This window comes from Linepithema humile, chromosome 8 (assembly GCF_040581485.1).
Source record: "Linepithema humile isolate Giens D197 chromosome 8, Lhum_UNIL_v1.0, whole genome shotgun sequence".
Classification (NCBI taxonomy): Eukaryota; Metazoa; Arthropoda; class Insecta; order Hymenoptera; family Formicidae; genus Linepithema; species Linepithema humile.
In genome coordinates, this window is record NC_090135.1 from 9,346,337 (window position 1) to 9,364,656 (window position 18,320).

Sequence of the window (18,320 nt, forward strand, 5' to 3'; positions counted from 1 at the left end):
GGTGAGATCAGTCGTCCACCCGCCCGCCCGCGCACCCGACCTTCCTCATAGCGACGACGCCGAGACGCGTCGTGACGCAAGCACGACGCTCGGTTTCGTAATCGCTGCACCGGATTCAATGCACCGAGGACGCTCCGCGCAGGCTCCGAGGTAACGATGATGATGAATCGTAAATAAACGGCATCTTCCCGCGAGCGTGATGCAATCGCGCCGTGAAGCGTATATTGTTCCGTGAATTTGTTGGGAAAAAATATGATTGATTATTTGATCGGATTTAAGAATGTATTGTTATGACAATAGTCTTGATTTTTTTTTCGGCTGCACTTTTCTGTACTTTTATTCAGTTTTTCTTCTGTAATGTCAGATTATATGTTTATTTTATTTTGAGAGTGCAAGCTATAACATGAAATGTTTCTTTCTCTTTTTCCTTGCACAGGTGCAGCTCGAGAGAAAATATTAATCAATAATTTTTAATCATTATAGGTTATTCGAAGGAACTATAATTTTTTCAGCGTAATGAAGTCGCAGCGGCAGTGCAACGCGTCACGTGTTATTCCCGGCTTGAATTGAACATATCAACATGTGTTTATTCTTGCGTTGGCAGTGCTGTTGCAAGATGGCTGTAATTGATAAAAGTTATAACGATCTTGATCTTTGTTTCTCTTGAATTAAAGAATCTGTAATTAAATACGTCAACTTTGGCCATCATGCAAGAAGATTGTCACGAGAAAATCATCAGCCAACTTAATAAAACGCATATGGAGTTGAAAATCAGACTCGAACAAGTGTCGAAACTGAGGAGTAAATAGTCAACAATACTCTTTCTTTTCACATCAGGTTAAAGCTAACAATTGCCAATTTTTTGCAGTTGATTGCGCGAAGATGCAGCTGGAATTATTGAAACTCTATAAGCCGCAGTGCTTGGAGGTACTGGAAATGCTGTTGACAATTTCTACACCTGGAAATTTCTCCGACGGCATCGTCAGCGACGACGACAATCGCGACGGATCACTCAACAACGAGGTATTTATAATAAAGTCAAATAGTGTCAAACCGCACAGCGGATTTTTATGTTGAAATATATTTATTACATTTGAATATAGGACTGACACATCGACTGTGTATCCTTAACGCCGTATAACGTAAACATTTGATATAATAGACAGTAATAGATATAGATTTGCGAAGAGATAGACTCTTTGTGGAAGCTGCATTGGGTATCTTTTTTCTTTTTTTCTTTTTTCTTCTTTCACCACATTCCCGCGAGAAACGCATGATTCTCGGCGAGAGGACATGAAACTGTCGATTCTGCGCGTCGATTAGAACACGCGAGAAACAAATACGCTAATTTAACTTTTGTAAAATAAGCGCGTGTAGACTCTTTCATATGCGAAAGTTACGCGCGAGCGCGGAAAATGAGTGCGCTAGAAGAGAGATATGCGCTCGGCAACGATATTTTTTTTTTAATACTTAACAATAATTTACATACGTATTTCTTTATATCGTTTGACCTTGTCCGATTCATTTGCGAGGTGCTCGTCCAAACACTTCGATTAATTTTACAATTTTTTTTTAACGGCAAACATTCGCAAAACTCGGTTCTTGTTACGAGTGCTATGTGTAGGTACATATTTATTTGTTATGATTCATTATTATTGTCTCGTCTAATTCGATCATCGTTGTTCAGTCGCGAAAGAGAGAAGGATTGCGGTTTAGGAAACTGTTCAGACGAATGGCATACCTCGCAAATAGATAAAATAGCTAAATTATCTCGTTAATTAGACTGAATCCTTTTTATTTCAACGCAGAATTCTCAAAATTCGCTTCAATGGCTAATAATGTCAACTAAGTATTACCCGCTTTATTTTCTTCAAATCCATTGAGGATGCTCAAATTTTGCCGGAATTGATACGTAAATTTATTGAAGGAGCGTTGTGTGCAAAAAGAGCTGTTTCACGTATCGAGTCGAGTACCATCGCGTGTGGTCGAGATCTGACGCGATCTCGAATCGAAAGAAAACGGAAGAACAGAACTTTACGCTTGCGAAATTATTATTTTTTTGCGCTTTATATTTTTTTGATATCTTGAACAAATGATACGATTTTGATTAATCATTTTATTCCGTCATATTCCGATTCGAGAACAACGTTACTTTTCGTGCGCTAGCCTGTTAACCCTCAACGAGTACTGTGGACTTTCTATTCCATTACGCGAAGGAAAACACTTTGTAACATACAATTAATTACAAAGTAATGAATATAGCAAGATTAAAATCACTGTCAAATATTAAAAACATTTTTAGTTGGATTGCGGCAGATCTCAGAAGCTCAAGGAAATTTGTGGTATCCGCTGAGGGTTAATCCTCATCGATGCATTATGACGGAAGGTTGTTGACACAGTAAGACGTCGATTATCCGGACAAAATTGTCAGATAAAGAGAAAAGTAAACCAGTCATCAAAACGATATAAGTGTAATGTAAAAATTTAGCTTCAACGTAAGTGAAGGATTTGTCTGGACGTTTTTGGATATCGATCATCGGAGAATCATCACTCGGCGTCCGGATAATTGGCGTTTCACCGTGTTATAAGCTGACACCAGGCCAGAATTTTTCGTTCGCGATTCTTATCGTTCGGACATGGATTGCTGCAGCGCGTCGAGGGCGCCCGCGTGATGCGGACGGTGCGATCCGGGACTTTCGTACGCCGACGACGTGCGGAAGTAGCGGTGCTCGTAACGCGCATTGTAGCGTCGCAGGCAGGATTCACGCGCATTTTGCGTGCGGCATTGTATGGATGCTGCCGTGGGTGGTTTCAGCTGCGACAACAACAACGCGGCGTTCGCGCACGATTGCCTTTCCTCCTCGCGAGCTATCGCCAGCCTCGGAGCCGCCTGTCCTTCCTTTGAGTCCAACGTATCGCACACCTTGCTGGCTTCCACGGCGTAGTTAGCGAGGCAGGGCAACAATCCCTCTTCATCCTGTGCCTGGTGCGGTAATAGAATGTTGTGTTTGAGAGAAGCAAAAACTGAATGAAATCTAAGCCACTGCTGAATGTGTAAAGTAAACGCACAAATGTGTTTTCTGTTATGAGTTGCTCGAGAATAAATATTTTAGCAAATATTAGAATTAAAACATTCAAGATTTTAAGCTATTCTGATATGAAAGATATATTCTATTTTTAAAGTGTGCTTAGCTCATTCATTGACTCCAATTCCACCTTTGGCCTAATTTGACACATAGATTTTTCCATCGCATTTACGAGAATAATTTATTAAGATAATCATAAATATAAGAATGCAGATGCAAATATTATAGAAATTAATTTTCTAGAATGTTGTGTGCAAAAGAAATTTTTTTAATTTAAATAATGTTTTGTCTATTTAACTCTGATTTATATATAATCTCCGCGAATTATTGAAAGTCTTTGTTATATACATATATGAAAATTGTTGATACATACGCAAGCCTTGCAGATTTGCAGCTTTACGCAGGGCACGTAAAGCATCCGTGATGTGTCGCCGGCTAGGTTGTCCACGGCTTTGCATCGCCATTCGATAGTTTCTAATTCCGGGCAGCTTCTAGGCTCCTCGATGGCTGCAATTCGAACAATCATATTATGTGACTTGAGTAAACAGTTCTCCAAATAATATAAAGTATTCCAAACTCCAAGTTAAAGATGTATCAAGCTTTTTAATTTAGGAGATTGATAATATATGACTTTCTTCGTTAAAAAAAGCTGGAGCAATCTATATAATCTTGTTTTCGATTTTCTAATTTTTCTTCGAACACTTACATTCGCCGTCGTCAATATTGTTACTGATACTGCTCCGTTTTTCGTTGGTTCTAATAGTGGCACCACCGTTATTACTGTTAGAATTGCCGTTGTTGTTGCTATTCTCGCGAAAACTCGACGTCAAATTGTTCTGCGTCTCCTCCTTTTGCGTCCTTTGCGCCTCTTTCTGAATCGCTATGTTGTTTCGGAGGTCATTCAGTGCCTTGCGCATCTTCTGCAGGGAGTAAGCCGCCGCCATTCGCGACATTAACTTATCTTTTACCTATCGAATATTTTAACGAATTTTATTTTATTATTAATGTTATTATGAATCAAGAATTTTAGCTGAGTCACATTTTATTATCCAAAAATGATATATTGATTTTTGAATTATTTCACATAATTAATATTTTAATGTTTAGAAGTTAGAGAAAAATTTTTTTTAAGAAAAATTATGTAAATTGAATTTATTATTTAGCGAAACAAAAAATGGTACAAAGCTACCTTCTGCAGATCCGCTTCGTCTTCCAAATTGGCGTATCTCAGAGCTTCCTCGATAATCATATCTTTGATATATTTCAATTTCGAATCCATCTGCTCGAGTTTTTCCTTGTGCTCGTTCTCATCATCTTTAGACTTCAAATTCTCGGCCATATTCTGTTGAAAAGTTCGATTTAATAATCAGTGATGATTTTAATAATGAATACATTTTGATTATCAAATTTTGATAATCACGATGTACCTCGTAATAGCGCTGCAGCATCCATTCGTCGTCCTGATTTTGCGATCCCTGTCCGGCCACGAAAGTAGCTTTCTTCTTCCTCCGATCGATGCCGAAGTATTGCGACCAATCGACGCTCTTCTTTCTCACTTGAACGAACTTCGATTTCGCCGCGTTCTTCGTAGCGTTTTCCTTCTGACCCTTCGGTGACAATGTTGCTTTTGGCGGCATTTCCGACGAGCTTTCGCGATTGTGATCGTTATCGTGACTGTGGTCGTGATCGTGTTCGTGTTCCGGATCATGGATATGTTCGTGATCGTGATCATGATCAGATTTGTGAGTGTGGTTGTGTGCGTCCGCGGATTGTGTGCCGAATAAAGCTCCCAGGTCTTGAGCGACCTAGAGATACGTTTGAGGAAAAATTTTCTGTTGCATGATTTATTTAGAAGTAGATGTTATAAGAATTCAATATTTAATGTGGCGATAATTAATTGCAACTATCTTGTTATCGATTGTGCTTACCTTAGGATCCGTTTTTAGCTTATTTTGGGGAGTTTTGGGGCTTCTCTTAGCAACCGGATAGCGCTTGGATGGCGGCAAGCGATAAGTGCCGACCTCGCGGCCGATAGAATAATGACCGCTTCTGCGTTCCGCAGATGGCAAATACAGGATTTGCTGATCCTGATCGAGATCCACGAGCTTGTCGTCGCTGTCCTTCGTTTGGCTCCTCAGCAACTGGTCCTTGCTAAGCAACTCGCCCCAAGTCATTGGTCCTGCCGTTCTGTCGAGAGCAAACGTTCTTCTTTAAATTCCTTTTCGGTCCATTAATGTCAAACTTTTTTTTTTCTTTTTTTTTTATTAAATAATTTCAGGAACTTTAGAAAATTTCAAATCAGTTTATCGAGAAACTAAAATTTTAACTAAATAAACAAGTTCTTGTTGATTGTGCAGCGTTTAAAGGATTAAAGAACACAAATCGGCTTCCAAATTGAGAATCGACTCACTCATATACTTTGTTCCCTCTACCAGCTCTGTATCTGTCGTAAAGCGTTTGTAATGCGGTTAAATACTCGTTGTCGTCCATCTCGTCGAGCGGACCGTAGGGAGAACTGTCCTGCAGTTCCTCCACAAACAGTCTCGCCAGTTCCTTGTCATCCAGATTCGATCGATCGCCGGCGCCGCCCCGTTTGCGGCTGCCGCCTCGCTCGCGCTCGCGGAAGTTCGAGGCTACCGGCTCCTCCTGCACAGGCAATTACAATGATAATTATCCCTCCGAGATCTAGGGTGTGTTTTATTCAACTTGAAGTATCTCCGTCCCTCTTGACGGTGCGAGCAGATAAGAAAGTAATTATTCATTTGAGAGGATAATATTTGTAGATTAGTTTTCTCTTCTCCGTGAATTATTCATTTTTTTTTCCAAGAATAGGATTTTTATTAAGATTCGGAGGAGAAGTTTATTTAAAGTAGTGATCAGCTATGGACAAGGAAATCGTGTTGCATTGGTTATTCTCTTCAAAATGAATCAATTTCTTGCTCGTTTTCAGACACTTTGTATGAAAGATTCATCCTTGCGAAAACTAATCAGTCTTTTTGATTAGGGATATAAAAAATTCAAGGAATATTTACCGGCACGGCTAATTCCTCCTCCAAATAATCGATTAATGCCCTTTGGAGCAACTTGTTGTCCAGATCTTGGAGTCCTTCGCCCACCGTTTCTAGTTGTCCATTACTTGAAATTGCTATAAAATTCATCAATAACATATTTTTCCAAATATACAATATATAAATTTTGTAATATATTTATAAAAATGTATCACAAAGATTTTAATCTTTTTGACTGTAGGGGTTTCGCGACATTTTGTTTTATCAGTTTGGTTTTTTTGTTCAAAACCGATCAAAGTTTTTTTTATCAAAAGATTGTTCTTACCGGGCAGGAACTCGATCTCTTCGTCGTCCGCGTCAAAGTCGCGGTCAAACTTGCGATCGGCGTCGCCGCCGTGGTACTTGAACGAGTGGAGGTCGTTGTAGTATTCCGGCGAATCCGCCGTGTCCAGGGACCTCTGCTTCCTGGCGACGGCGTCCAGGGCGCTCTTGAGAGATTCTTGTTTGGATAATCGAGCCGCGGGAACCAGCGCGATCGCGCTGCTTCCGAGGATTAGCAACGGCAGCATCCACCCTTGCGATGCCATTGTGCTCGAACTGCAGTAGAAATAATAATACGATATTAATTGAAAATAGATTTTCTATTACTAAGAAACTTGATCCTTTTCCAAATCCTCTTAAATTTATAGATTTTTCTATATATAATCTACATTTCTTATCTCTATTTGTGAAATTTATGTTGATTTGTGCATATTTTTAATCTGTCTTTGAGAAAATGAATATTTTATTAATTTATATGTGCTTCTAACTCTTCTTTAAAATAGAAATTATATGTTAGAATAATCTTATATCATCATGAGTTTCATTTTTTACAAATATGGATTTAAGACGATTTGGCAAATTGAGCGCTTAGGTTCAATTTCTTAATCCTGAACCATCTACCGTCTTTTACATCGTAATAAATATATATAACCACGTCTATTTTGCATACTGTGTACCAAGCTGATATCGATTTTGTTAATAGGGTAGCGAAGTGCTTCGCGCGAATGAAGACGTATCGAGGAAATCTACGACGTAACACAACTGTATAGGACGAAATCAGAATCCAATTGAGATAAAAAGTTCTTTGAATTCAGTATTATAGTATTAGAAATTAGAGTAAAATTACACAGAAAGGTGAGAAACGTTGTAAAGAAGTTGCAAAATAAAAAAAAAATTTGTGGAATTTAAAATAATTAGAAGGAATAAAATAATAGTTAGTAATAATGAATAATAATCAATTTAATAATTGAATAAAAAAATCTAAGGAGGAAAACTAATGTTAAAAATTTTGAGTTTAATATAATTAAAAACTAAAGTGGAAAAATAGATATGTAGTACAAAATGTAGTTGCGAAGTAAAAAGGCATAGGAATAAAATATTAAAAATGCAATGACAAGTTTACGTCACAATCCGAATATAACGCAGCGTTCTTTGGGATCAATAAATGTAATGTTCTCCAATGAATATTTACAGACCACTGTATTACTATATCTTAATGTGCACAAGTTTCTCGATAGTTCAAATTTACAGAAAGTAGGACCGTCTTCTCGCATCGGAAACGTTGAACATTAATAAGACATCCGCATCGTAATTTTGTTAAAAAAGAAGTCAATTATTATGACTTAAACACGTCGACCTAACAGATGGTACCACGTCCAGTGTGACAACACCTTGGCGAAAATAGTATATTTGATTCGCACACGTTTCGCAATCGCCAAACAATTTCACCGTTAACGCAATAAACGAAGCGAATGTCATAATCGGATCTCGATAACGAAAACGAGCATTTCGATCGGCAAGAATCAAGTTATTGGATTGCAATTGACCGAATAATTCCACGCACAGTAATTAGGTGAGGTTTTATTGAATTAAAATTTAACGAACTGTTGCGATTAATTACGATTTTGCGAAACAGAGTTATCCCTTGCTCGAAATGAAACGAACATTCCGGAAAGAGAACTGACTAAGTGTTAAAACATCATTACGATAATTTTGTAGAAGACCATTTTAATTTATAATTAAGAAACTTGATGGATTATTTTGTCACAAAAAAAAAAAGAAACATCGCAATCAGCTGCGAGACGAACATTGACATTGTCGCAGGCAATCGCATTGCAATCGAGCAATGAAACCGAATTACAATTGACAATTCCACGCACTGTCGGGCGAAATTTAATTCATTCAACTTGACGGATTAACGGCGATCTGACGGAGTCACGGCGGAGAGGCGCGACGGGACGTACCTGATTAATTTAACTTTTCATCCGCGTGTGACACCCCCGGGCAAACGGACCAGCGAGCGAGCGAGCGAGCGATTTTCTCTCTCTCTCTCTCTTTTTTTATTTTTCTTTTTTAACTACGTCGTAACACGCGTCGTCGACGAGACGATTCCCTGGGTGTGCATGGAACCCCGGTCCCGTTCTCTCGACCAGGACGATCACCAATGGCGGCAGCTTTTATATAGGGCGATCGGACGAAGGATCGATAAAAGCGCGCATGGAAGTTCGTGGAATTCGGCCGCCGCCGCCGCCGGCAGCAACAAGTAAAGGAGGCACGCAGGGTAACGAGGGGGTGTGTGCGGCGCGTGTCGATGAAAGGGAGACTCACCGACCGGAAAACTACGTGCTTTCTTTCGCTTCGTGAATTTTTCCGGCGAATTTTCACCGTCACAAACGATCCCGGAATGTTGAATCGCTACGTTAAATATTTTATCGTTTTTCTCCCGAATATTGCGGTGAATAGAATCCGGAGTTCTCTGTAATAGAAAATCCAGAAGAGTTTCTTTTATGAAAGAGGAAACGAGTGTGTTGAAGCCACTCGGCGACAATTTTGCTGCAACGTCGTTTACAGCTTTATTTAACAAACATGGTAAATCGCGGTTTCACGTCATATATTTATGGAATTATACGAAGAATTATATCTAACAATAAAAGCGACGTCGAGTCTACATGGAAATAAGATTCTAAAGGCAATTGAAAAGAACCAATGCGATAAAATAAATCTCAATGAATCCGGAAAGTCGTAATCGGATAATAAAAGGAGCGATTGAAGTCTAAATGTAAGGAAAATTTGCAAGTACATAAATGAATTCGTATTCAATGATTGAAGAAATTATAATTATAATAACATAGAATTTCTTGATTTCGAATTCGCTTTAGACTCTTCAATTTTCTACTGCATAAAATCATAAAAAGTGCACTACGTTATATTCGATAAAATATTGTAAAAGAAACTTTAATAAAAAGCACAATATTACTTTAACCTTTAAGCGCAAGTAGGTTTCAAGTTATTTTAACGCAAATTATTCGCGTTTTTTACCTGAAAATTTTATTTTTTTTCCAAATATATGAGCCTGAACATGCGTCTTTACCGCGTTTTTTATTCACATGTTCGCATATTTATATATATTTGCATAAACTATATTACATATGCAACATAAAATATATTGCATATTGCATAAATCTGCAATATATTCGCGGTTTTTTTTACTAACTAAAATTTTTAACGATAAGTATTTTTAGGTATAGAATCTTATCGCATGAGATTTGAGAGTGGGAACTGATAATAATGGAAATACCAGGCTCGGTGCGATATTAATTGTGGTGGAGAATATGCTTAGAATTAATGAGCGAATTGTGAAGTAATTAATACCGCTTAGTTTTAGGGGAAAATATTAATGAGTCAAAAATATCGCGATGACGATACAAAAATGTGTTCTTCCAATTTATTATAAAATAATGCGAAAAAAATATTATACAATCATGATACAATTATGATACAATGTGATAAACATTACATGTTTATTTGTTTTTTATCAGCAAAATATAATTAAAAGATAAAAGATAAATTTTTATATAAAACATTACAAATGTTAGTATGTAAATATTACTACACATGTTACTTTGTGCTATGAATTTAAAGGATTATCATCACAAAATGATATATTGAATGTGCAATTATGTTAATAACATATTGCAATATGAATGTGTGCATAGAGTCCGGTAAATAGTGGTTCAATAAGTCAAAAGGGAATAATATAACCTATTTTTTTTAAAAAGACTATTTTCATATTGGAAATATTTTTAATGAAAAAATAGAATTTATATTTCTTATCCGATTTTTTTACAAGCAACAACATTTCTTCAATTTTACTACGATTTATTGGACATGCTATGTATAATATCTATAATATATTTATGAATGCAAACTATCTACATGCTTATGAACTGTGTAATTTTTTTCAGATGTTATTTAAAATATTTGCATATTTTAAGGAGAATATCAAGATACGTAATTATCTTAATTGTACAATGTTACGAAAACAAAATAAAATAATTAAACACTTAAAAGATGGATTAAATACAAAAATCAGAAAATACCGAATAATCGGTTGCAAAATATCAGAAAGAGTGCAGATTGGCGTGTACAGGAAGGAAGAAAAAGGAAAAATTGATTTTCGCGTTTTGTTTTACGACTTTTCATTGTCGACATTGATTCGCTCAGGTCAGCGCTTTTGTTACGGACGTGCTCTATTATCGATATTTACGCGCAATATCGCTTATCCACGCGTCGAAGATAAATGGTTAGATTTATCAGGTGATAACGCGGGAAGATAAACTGAAATTAAAGTACAAATGATTGTGAAGCAGTGTGCTCTCGATGGTTAACGCGGGTTTACAAATCGCGGAAAAAGATCGGATTTACTTTTCTCATCGGGCATAAGAATTTCGGAAGTAGAGGAGACTTCGGAATCTCTCTCTCTCTCTCTCTCTCTCTCTCTCTCTCTCTCTCTCTCTCTCTCTTTCTCTGTTACATTTTTTTTTCTGTAATCTCTGTTATCTGCAACTGTCGACGACATGTCATTTACTCCAGGCCGTGATACCGCGCGATACACGGAAGCGGAATCGACGATGATGATGGAGCGGAACTACGCGCAGCAGCTCAACGGCTCGAACGATGAGCAATCGTCGGCAACTGGTATCAGACGAGCGCATTATCGCGTTATCTTGGGCAGACGTTGTGCATTTTTTTCTATCTTTTCCGAAGAATTTATCGTAAAATTTTTTTTCCCTCCCCTTTAGCGACGTCGAGCGCAGGTACGCAGATGGAATTGCAGGAGAATGCGCCAGTCACCACCGTCATCATGTTGCAGCCGGCAGGTGAATAGACGCTTTTGCTAATAACAAAATTACGCCGATGTCGAATTAGCAGCCAAAGTGGTTTCTTTAATCGGATATATTCGTTTTCTCTTGTGCACAAATAGGTGTTTCGAAGTGAGAAATTAATTTGTGATTTTATGGGATTTTAGAAAAACATTGAATCGATCTGAAAATTCTTTTTGAATTCTTTTTCATTTATCGAAAAACTCGAAGGAACTTCCTGATCGACTCAATATAAATCGAAAGAACAGTGCTCAATTTACTCTCTGAATGCAAGATAATTTTATTATAAATTTAATGTTTTTAGAACGAAAATTTTACACTTCACGTAACATTTTTCGAAATAAAGGCATCAGAAGAATAATAATTCAATTAAACTTCTTTATGCCATAATTGCGGATTTAATTGAACATTTCATGACGTAATGCGAAATCGATTATCTTGCGATAACGAGCGTGCCCACGCGTTTAATAAAATTCCAAGCAGCTTTTGATTGTTCGTGCGAAACGCCAACGCTTTTGCAGGAGGCGACAGCCGATTCTCACGGAGGCCCATTCCCGTCAACACCGTGGACTGGGTGTCAACACCCAGGCCGCAGTTGAACGCATCCTCCGGCACGCAGTTCCTGGCCGGCGTCGAACAATTGGAAATTCAGCAAATTGTTGATTTGAGCACTCGTACGTATTCAGTGCGCCGAATTCTGTCTTATAAAAAAAAGATATAGATATTTTAAAACGAAAATAGATATAAATCTGTCTTGACATTTTATTAATTGTAAATTTTATTTTCAGAAAATTCACAATTAATATGAATTTTATTTTTGTTAAGCTATAAAATAAGTAAGACGTAACTGTGCATTAATACTGATTAATACTGAAAAGATGCATACATGCGATTTATGTGAAATATTCGGCCAGTACTCGGCAGGACAGAGCGAGGGACTCAGTACCGGGTGAAGGTGCCACGCGCGGAAACACTGTTCCTCGCCACGGAATCCAAGTGGGAGACGCAGTCGCGGATGTTCGGCTGGTACAAGGGATACGTGCTGAACGTCCTGGATCCATGCGGCGAGACCGCGTTCGTCATCCGCAAGGACCCAAGCTTGATGCACGTGTCGCGAGAGGCAAGTACACTAAGCGTACAACAGGTGTGTCGATGAATTACACATTTCTCTAATTATTTGCGATTGTGTCGAATCGACGTTTATTAATGAACTGATTTTACTTTAGCTGATTTCATTATACTTTACATTTATTATTTAAACATGAGTAGACTTGGATCAGAAAATTATGTTATGACATTCGAAGCTTTATTTTGATATTCAAAGCGTTATTTTAGTTAACTAAAAATAATAACAAGTGAAATATATATGATTAAATGAAGAAAAAACATACGTAGGTCCATTTGAACTCGTACTCAGGCAGAAAACGAAGAAAACAGCGGGATTAATCGGCATTTATTGCCGCAGAACTAGATAAAAATGAGATGTAATGTGAAGAGATGAGTTTCGATCTCCTTGTTTGATCTTCTCGTGAATTTGCGCAGAAAATTACGGTGGAAAGCACGGATCTCATCGGCAGCGTGGAACAGAATTTCAGCCTGATAGGACCGAGTTTCACTGTGTACAATGCGTCCAAGGAGCCGCTCTGCAACATATACGGACCAAACATTTGTGGCTGCTGCATGTATAAGGAAGCGCAGTTTCAGGTGAATTTGCTTAAATATGCTATGTTAAAAATACCGAAGCGTTATCTATTCTCAGACTTCGTAAATTACGCAAAATTTTCGTTATAGAGTTGTATCAAACTTTTATTTATTTTATATATTTATTAATTATTTATTATAAATTTATTAGAAATATTTTATTAGAATTTGCGTAAAAAATCTATATTAAATTTTTATTATATAAAATATATTATATAAAAATTAATATAATATAATATTTCTAATATGTATAAATATAAAGAAATAAGTATACAATATTAATGTCATACTTTTTAATTGTAATTTAATAGTGACATTAATATTTTGTACTTATACATATTTATTAAAAATATTATATTAATAGTTGCGCGCAAAATATAATAAATTTATATATAACATACTTAGCAAAAAAATATTTTATATTAATATTTTATATTTATTTACGTATTTATTGTACTCCCGTTTTTCTAGGTCATATCGTCAGACGGATCGCATCAAGTTGCGACGCTGATGCATCAATGGGATCACTTGACGGTCGATTACATTCTATTACTCACATTTCCAATAGAAACAGATGTGAAATTGAAAAGCCTGCTCCTCGGAGCGTCATTCTTGATAGTAAGCAAACGCTTTTTCATTGCTAATCGCTTTCTGATTTTTTTTAAATTTCTCAAATTGAACAAATTATACATACAATTCGTATATATAATTTATCTATACAAATGGAAATATATTTAAAAATTATATAAATTGCAAAAATAGATCTCGTTGTGTTATACTATATTTTTGTTTTCTTTCAGGAATATTTGTACTTTGAACGAATAAGAAGAGCATCCAGAAGATAGACATTGATTGGAAACAATTTATCAAATCATCGCCTTTTGCTGGAGCCAGCACAATTCATATTTTAGAAAAATGAATACTTTTAAGAAAACAGATGCCTTACATAAACTTTATAGAAGTAACGGATCATCAGTAAACGTGCGCGAATCACAGAGTTAATTGAGTATTATTGCTGATTTATATTTACATAATAAAATACTCATCGTGAAAATGTAAGGTGCGTGTTGCATGATTTATGATCATAATCATGATTTATGAGTTTTTAAGAGGTTAACATAAGAATTAATGATAAGAAGTAAATATTATTGAAGAATTATAAAATAATAGAAATGTATGCAATTTTTGAAAGGAAAAGAGCATTTAACTTGATTTTTTCAATTCTTCGTAACTTTAAAAATCTTTATTTTATTAATATTTCTAATATTAATTATTATATTAATAATTTCTTATATTAATAAAAGAAAGTTAAATGCTCTTTTCCTTTCAAAAATTACATTGCAAAATACAAAAATTAACTGCTTATCTGAATATGGTAAAACTGTGAGTGTAGCGTGTCATGCAATATAACAATAGTGTGTCCACCGGCCGAAAATAGCGCTTGCGCAACACATTCAGGAATCCACAGTTAGTTTTCCAGTACTCAGCAGTAATTACAAATGTCGCAAGCTGAAAGACAGCGAGTCATGTAAACACATGAGAAACTGTAATCGAACTGAGCAGAACTGAGTGAATGTTTACTAATTCGGATCTTTTTGTTAAAAGGAATCAATAGTATTTATTTATTCAAAGGTGGTAGAATTTTAACCACTCTGTTATAACGCTGCTGATTAAGTACACGCCGTGTTATCTGAATAGTCTATATATATTAAAGTGTAAAGTGTAAGTGATAAAACGTATCAACATTTATGAGATAAACCAATGAAAGTAAATATACGAAATTTTATGGAAATGTATGCACTTTGAGATAGCAATAATTCATTAGTTGCAATTGGTTAGTTTGTTTGGTTATGCTGCCGTTTGCCTTGGGTATATTATGCTTGTATCAGCATAACTTTTTGCGACATTCATCGAGTGACTTACGATCAGTCAGTGCGAATTAAGCGGATGTTATGCACGTGAACATCAGCTGTTAGCGTGTCTCTTTTTGATGGCACTTAGTGAAAAAGGTTTTTGGTATTTTCGTAATATAGAACGTGTGAAGGCGTAAAAGGTAGTGAGATTAGAAAAAAGGAATAGATTTCTTAAATCAAGCAACTAAAAATCGAAAATATAACGTTGTGCTTTAACAGATTTATGTATATATTGATATGTGTATAAAAGAACTTTTCAACTTGAACGCGTAATATTAATTGAAATTGTCAATGTGAAGTTTGTTATAATTGTAATTAATATTGCAGCATTTTTTTATAATAATAATTCTACAGAAGTTTTCATTTAAACTTTCGGCAAATCGATTTTACATCTTTTAAATAAAAATTAGAAAATATTGAAACATTGAAAAAGAGTGAGAATAAAACCAAAAAATTTCTGAGAGCAATAACGTAAAGTGTAATAAAATAAAGTGAAAAAATTCTTAAAATTAATGTAATTTTCATAAAAATAATCCAACTTTTTTTCCAAAAATTTATCGATTAAAGGAAAAGTTACGTAACATTTATGGCCATATGATGCCATTTAATAAAAATGTTAAAAAGTAGAAGCAAAGTAGGCACTTAAATTGTAAATATATTAAGCGCATAATGATATTTTTTCTTCACAGAATTAAATTTGCATTGCTAGCTTCGGATTAGCACAAGATTAGAAATGGACTTATTTGCAATTATCGGTCTATTCATTGTAAGTTATTATTTCGTCTACCTAATTCTTCCTTCGATCTTGGACTGCGATTTGTTGCTCGCTTTTTCAGAGAGATTCGGCAAACCTGTGTGTAAGTATATTAATTTTCACTCGCGCTTAAAAGATAGCAAAAACTTTTTTTCGATCAAAATAAACGTAAAAATATATGAAATTCAATAAAAAAATATTACATAATCAGATGATTCTGACGACAGAATATATGTGGAAATCCGTCCTCAATTCGGCCTAAATTATACGTTCTCTAAAATGGGCTCGAATAAATAAATTAATCCGATTAATTCTATTTTGTATTGCTGCAGCTTCATTGGCAGGCAAGACCGTATGGATAACAGGCGCGTCCAGCGGTATCGGAGAACACTTGGCTTACGTTTTAGCCAAAGCAGGCTGTAAATTAATCCTATCCGCTCGCAGAGTTACCGAATTAGACCGAGTGAAAAGAAAATGCTTGGAAGGTAAAGAACAAGATAAAACCTTTACTAACATCCTATATTTAAACCTAGCTATATTTAATGGTTGAAAAACGTGACGCATGCAAAGATAATGATGATAAACCTATGATATCTAACTTTTATTCGAAATATGTAGCGCGTCAGCTCGTTATTATCGAAAGTGATATTTTTTTAACAATTTCAGATATTAAAGATTATATATAGTAGAAGATATTTTTTTTTTGTACTAACAATACAATTTTTTTTTAAACGTTCCTGTTCAGAAAACAAACACTTAAGCGACAACGATGTGGAAGTGTATCCTTTGGACTTGCTTAATCTGGAGTTGCATAATACAGCGGTGCGACACGTCATCGATAAATTCGGCAAGGTATCTTGTTTTGATCCCAATATAGATAATTGCATGGTCTACAATAAGAAGTAGTTTAATTGTAGGCCATGCATATAAATTATATTAACTTTAATGTTACACTAGTATTGTTAATAGATCATGAATTTCGACAAAATCTTACTGTTGTATTATTTCAGTTGGACATACTCGTCAACAATGCTGGCCGCAGTCAACGGGCGCAGTGGGAAAACATCGATCTCACCGTCGATAAGCAAATGTTCGACTTGAACGTGTTCTCCATAATGTCCTTGAGTAGATTGGTGGTCAAGCACTTTTTAGAAACTGGCGGCGGTCACATCGTCGTTACCTCGAGTCTCGCGGGAATCTTACCGGTACCGAGATCGGCGACATATTGCGGAGCTAAGCATGCATTACATGTAAAAATCTTTCAACTGTACATAATAACTTTCTTTACTGAATGCAACAATTTGCATTCGGTAAAACAAATTTACCAGTATCGCAAAATAGTGATTTTATATTGCATGTTCATAGGGTTACTTCAAACCAATGTTCTTAGAGTTTCCTGATAAGCATATCGACGTCACAATGGTTTGTCCTGGCCCGGTGCAGACTGATTTTCTAGCCGAGAGCTTTACAGAGAAATCTGGCGAAGTATGTATTACAAGTATTATTTTATTATACAGATATTCTACAGAATTCGAGATACAAAGAAATGGCATTAATACATCTTTGTATAGAAATCTATCAAATTAAAACAAAATTTAATTTTAATTTATATTTTCACATATTTCAAATTGTTTCAATGAATTATTTGCCATTCTAATTGTGTAGAATCTTGTATATTATCTCATAAATTTATCTCATAATGTAGGCATATGCACATATTAATTGCCACTATAACTGTATACATACTTATTAGTTATTGGCTATATATACTAACTGTGTGATTCTATTATACTTTCAGAAATACGGTATAAACACGGATGTAAGTAAAAGCAAAGTTACTGCTGAACGCTGCGCATTTTTAATGGGCATTGCAATTGCAAATAAACTGGAGGAAGTATGGATCTCCAGATCGGACTCACTGCGAATGTTGTACTTGATTTATTGCTTCCCGAATTTTGCAAAATGGTATATAATTTTACGTAACGTTTTACTGTGTATATTAAATCGATCGAAAAGTTTGTTCGTCTTTATATGTTTTTAAATCTATCTTAGATAATTTGTAACTCACGACAGACTTTGAGATAGAATTCTGTTTATAATTTTATATGCAAGTAATACAGAAAATCAGGATACATACATATACAAAATATATATTAGAATAAAATTGTAAATAGAATTTTGTTCCGAGTTTTGTCGCGAATTCTAGATTATCAAAAATGGAATTTATACCAAGAAAACAAAAGAAAAAAAAAGAAATGGACGAACCTTTCGATCAATTATGATATTATATTAATGATACTGACTGAATATATTTTGCATTTTTATGAAGGATGATAAAGAATTTGGGAATGAAATACATAATGAAGTTACGAGATGCTAATGCTTTCAAGCAAAAGTAATCAGACTCTGAAAATGGGTAATTATTTTTATATTATTTATCAAAGTGCTCTTCAAAGTATTTATAATATGCAATGCCATATTTACATATGCAAAAGGCTGTTATATTAATATAAAAATGTATATCACATGTATATCACATGTAACTTAATGTCAACAAAGAATAAAATATGTTCCTAACATTTCAACAGTAGTATTACTGAATTCCTGTTTCCTATGAAATTAGGAGAAGTTAACTCTAAAGTTTATAGCAGTAA

The 18,320-nt window shown here is 35.3% G+C and overlaps 3 protein-coding genes and 1 long non-coding RNA gene across 11 annotated transcripts; 2 read left to right on the plus strand and 2 right to left on the minus strand.

The window, feature by feature from the left end:
- Window positions 1–8: 8 nt before the first annotated feature.
- On the plus strand, window positions 9–14,058 carry LOC105676786 (phospholipid scramblase 2-like). 4 transcript variants are annotated; one of them, XM_067360227.1, is made up of 8 exons: window positions 9–150; window positions 869–1,023; window positions 11,218–11,295; window positions 11,820–11,972; window positions 12,213–12,418; window positions 12,841–13,002; window positions 13,471–13,617; window positions 13,800–14,058. In XM_067360227.1, the coding sequence occupies exons 3-8, from the start codon at window positions 11,241–11,243 to the stop codon at window positions 13,842–13,844; spliced, it is 768 nt and encodes a 255-aa protein (XP_067216328.1). In that variant the 5' UTR covers window positions 9–150; window positions 869–1,023; window positions 11,218–11,240; the 3' UTR covers window positions 13,845–14,058. The 4 variants fall into 4 exon arrangements, with proteins under 4 accessions (XP_067216328.1, XP_067216329.1, XP_067216327.1 ...); XM_067360228.1 differs by lacking the exon at window positions 9–150 and having other exon boundaries at window positions 378–1,023; XM_067360226.1 differs by lacking the exons at window positions 9–150; window positions 869–1,023 and adding an exon at window positions 8,565–9,004.
- Window positions 1,066–8,543, minus strand: LOC105676783 (uncharacterized). 2 transcript variants are annotated; one of them, XM_012374949.2, is made up of 10 exons: window positions 8,380–8,543; window positions 6,420–6,691; window positions 6,119–6,231; window positions 5,497–5,732; window positions 5,015–5,273; window positions 4,514–4,891; window positions 4,276–4,428; window positions 3,793–4,006; window positions 3,460–3,593; window positions 1,066–2,983 (listed from the first exon to the last, which is right to left on the minus strand). In XM_012374949.2, exons 2-10 carry the CDS (start codon window positions 6,679–6,681, stop codon window positions 2,624–2,626), a joined length of 2,109 nt encoding a protein of 702 aa, XP_012230372.1. In that variant the 5' UTR covers window positions 6,682–6,691; window positions 8,380–8,543; the 3' UTR covers window positions 1,066–2,623. The 2 variants fall into 2 exon arrangements, with proteins under 2 accessions (XP_012230372.1, XP_012230371.1); XM_012374948.2 differs by having other exon boundaries at window positions 3,793–4,054; window positions 8,380–8,542.
- Window positions 11,563–12,845, minus strand: LOC137001416 (uncharacterized). The gene is made up of 3 exons (XR_010891435.1): window positions 12,690–12,845; window positions 12,185–12,427; window positions 11,563–11,995 (listed from the first exon to the last, which is right to left on the minus strand). It is a non-coding gene; the product is annotated as an uncharacterized lncRNA (long non-coding RNA).
- A 230-nt stretch (window positions 14,059–14,288) lies between the features above and the next one.
- Window positions 14,289–18,251, plus strand: LOC105676827 (dehydrogenase/reductase SDR family member 7). 4 transcript variants are annotated; one of them, XM_012375020.2, is made up of 8 exons: window positions 14,289–15,052; window positions 15,602–15,769; window positions 15,999–16,151; window positions 16,412–16,518; window positions 16,677–16,916; window positions 17,032–17,151; window positions 17,465–17,631; window positions 17,996–18,251. In XM_012375020.2, the coding sequence occupies exons 2-8, from the start codon at window positions 15,646–15,648 to the stop codon at window positions 18,063–18,065; spliced, it is 981 nt and encodes a 326-aa protein (XP_012230443.2). In that variant the 5' UTR covers window positions 14,289–15,052; window positions 15,602–15,645; the 3' UTR covers window positions 18,066–18,251. The 4 variants fall into 4 exon arrangements, with proteins under 4 accessions (XP_012230443.2, XP_012230445.2, XP_012230446.2 ...); XM_012375022.2 differs by having other exon boundaries at window positions 14,289–15,008; XM_012375023.2 differs by having other exon boundaries at window positions 14,289–14,766.
- The last annotated feature ends 69 nt before the right edge of the window (window positions 18,252–18,320 follow it).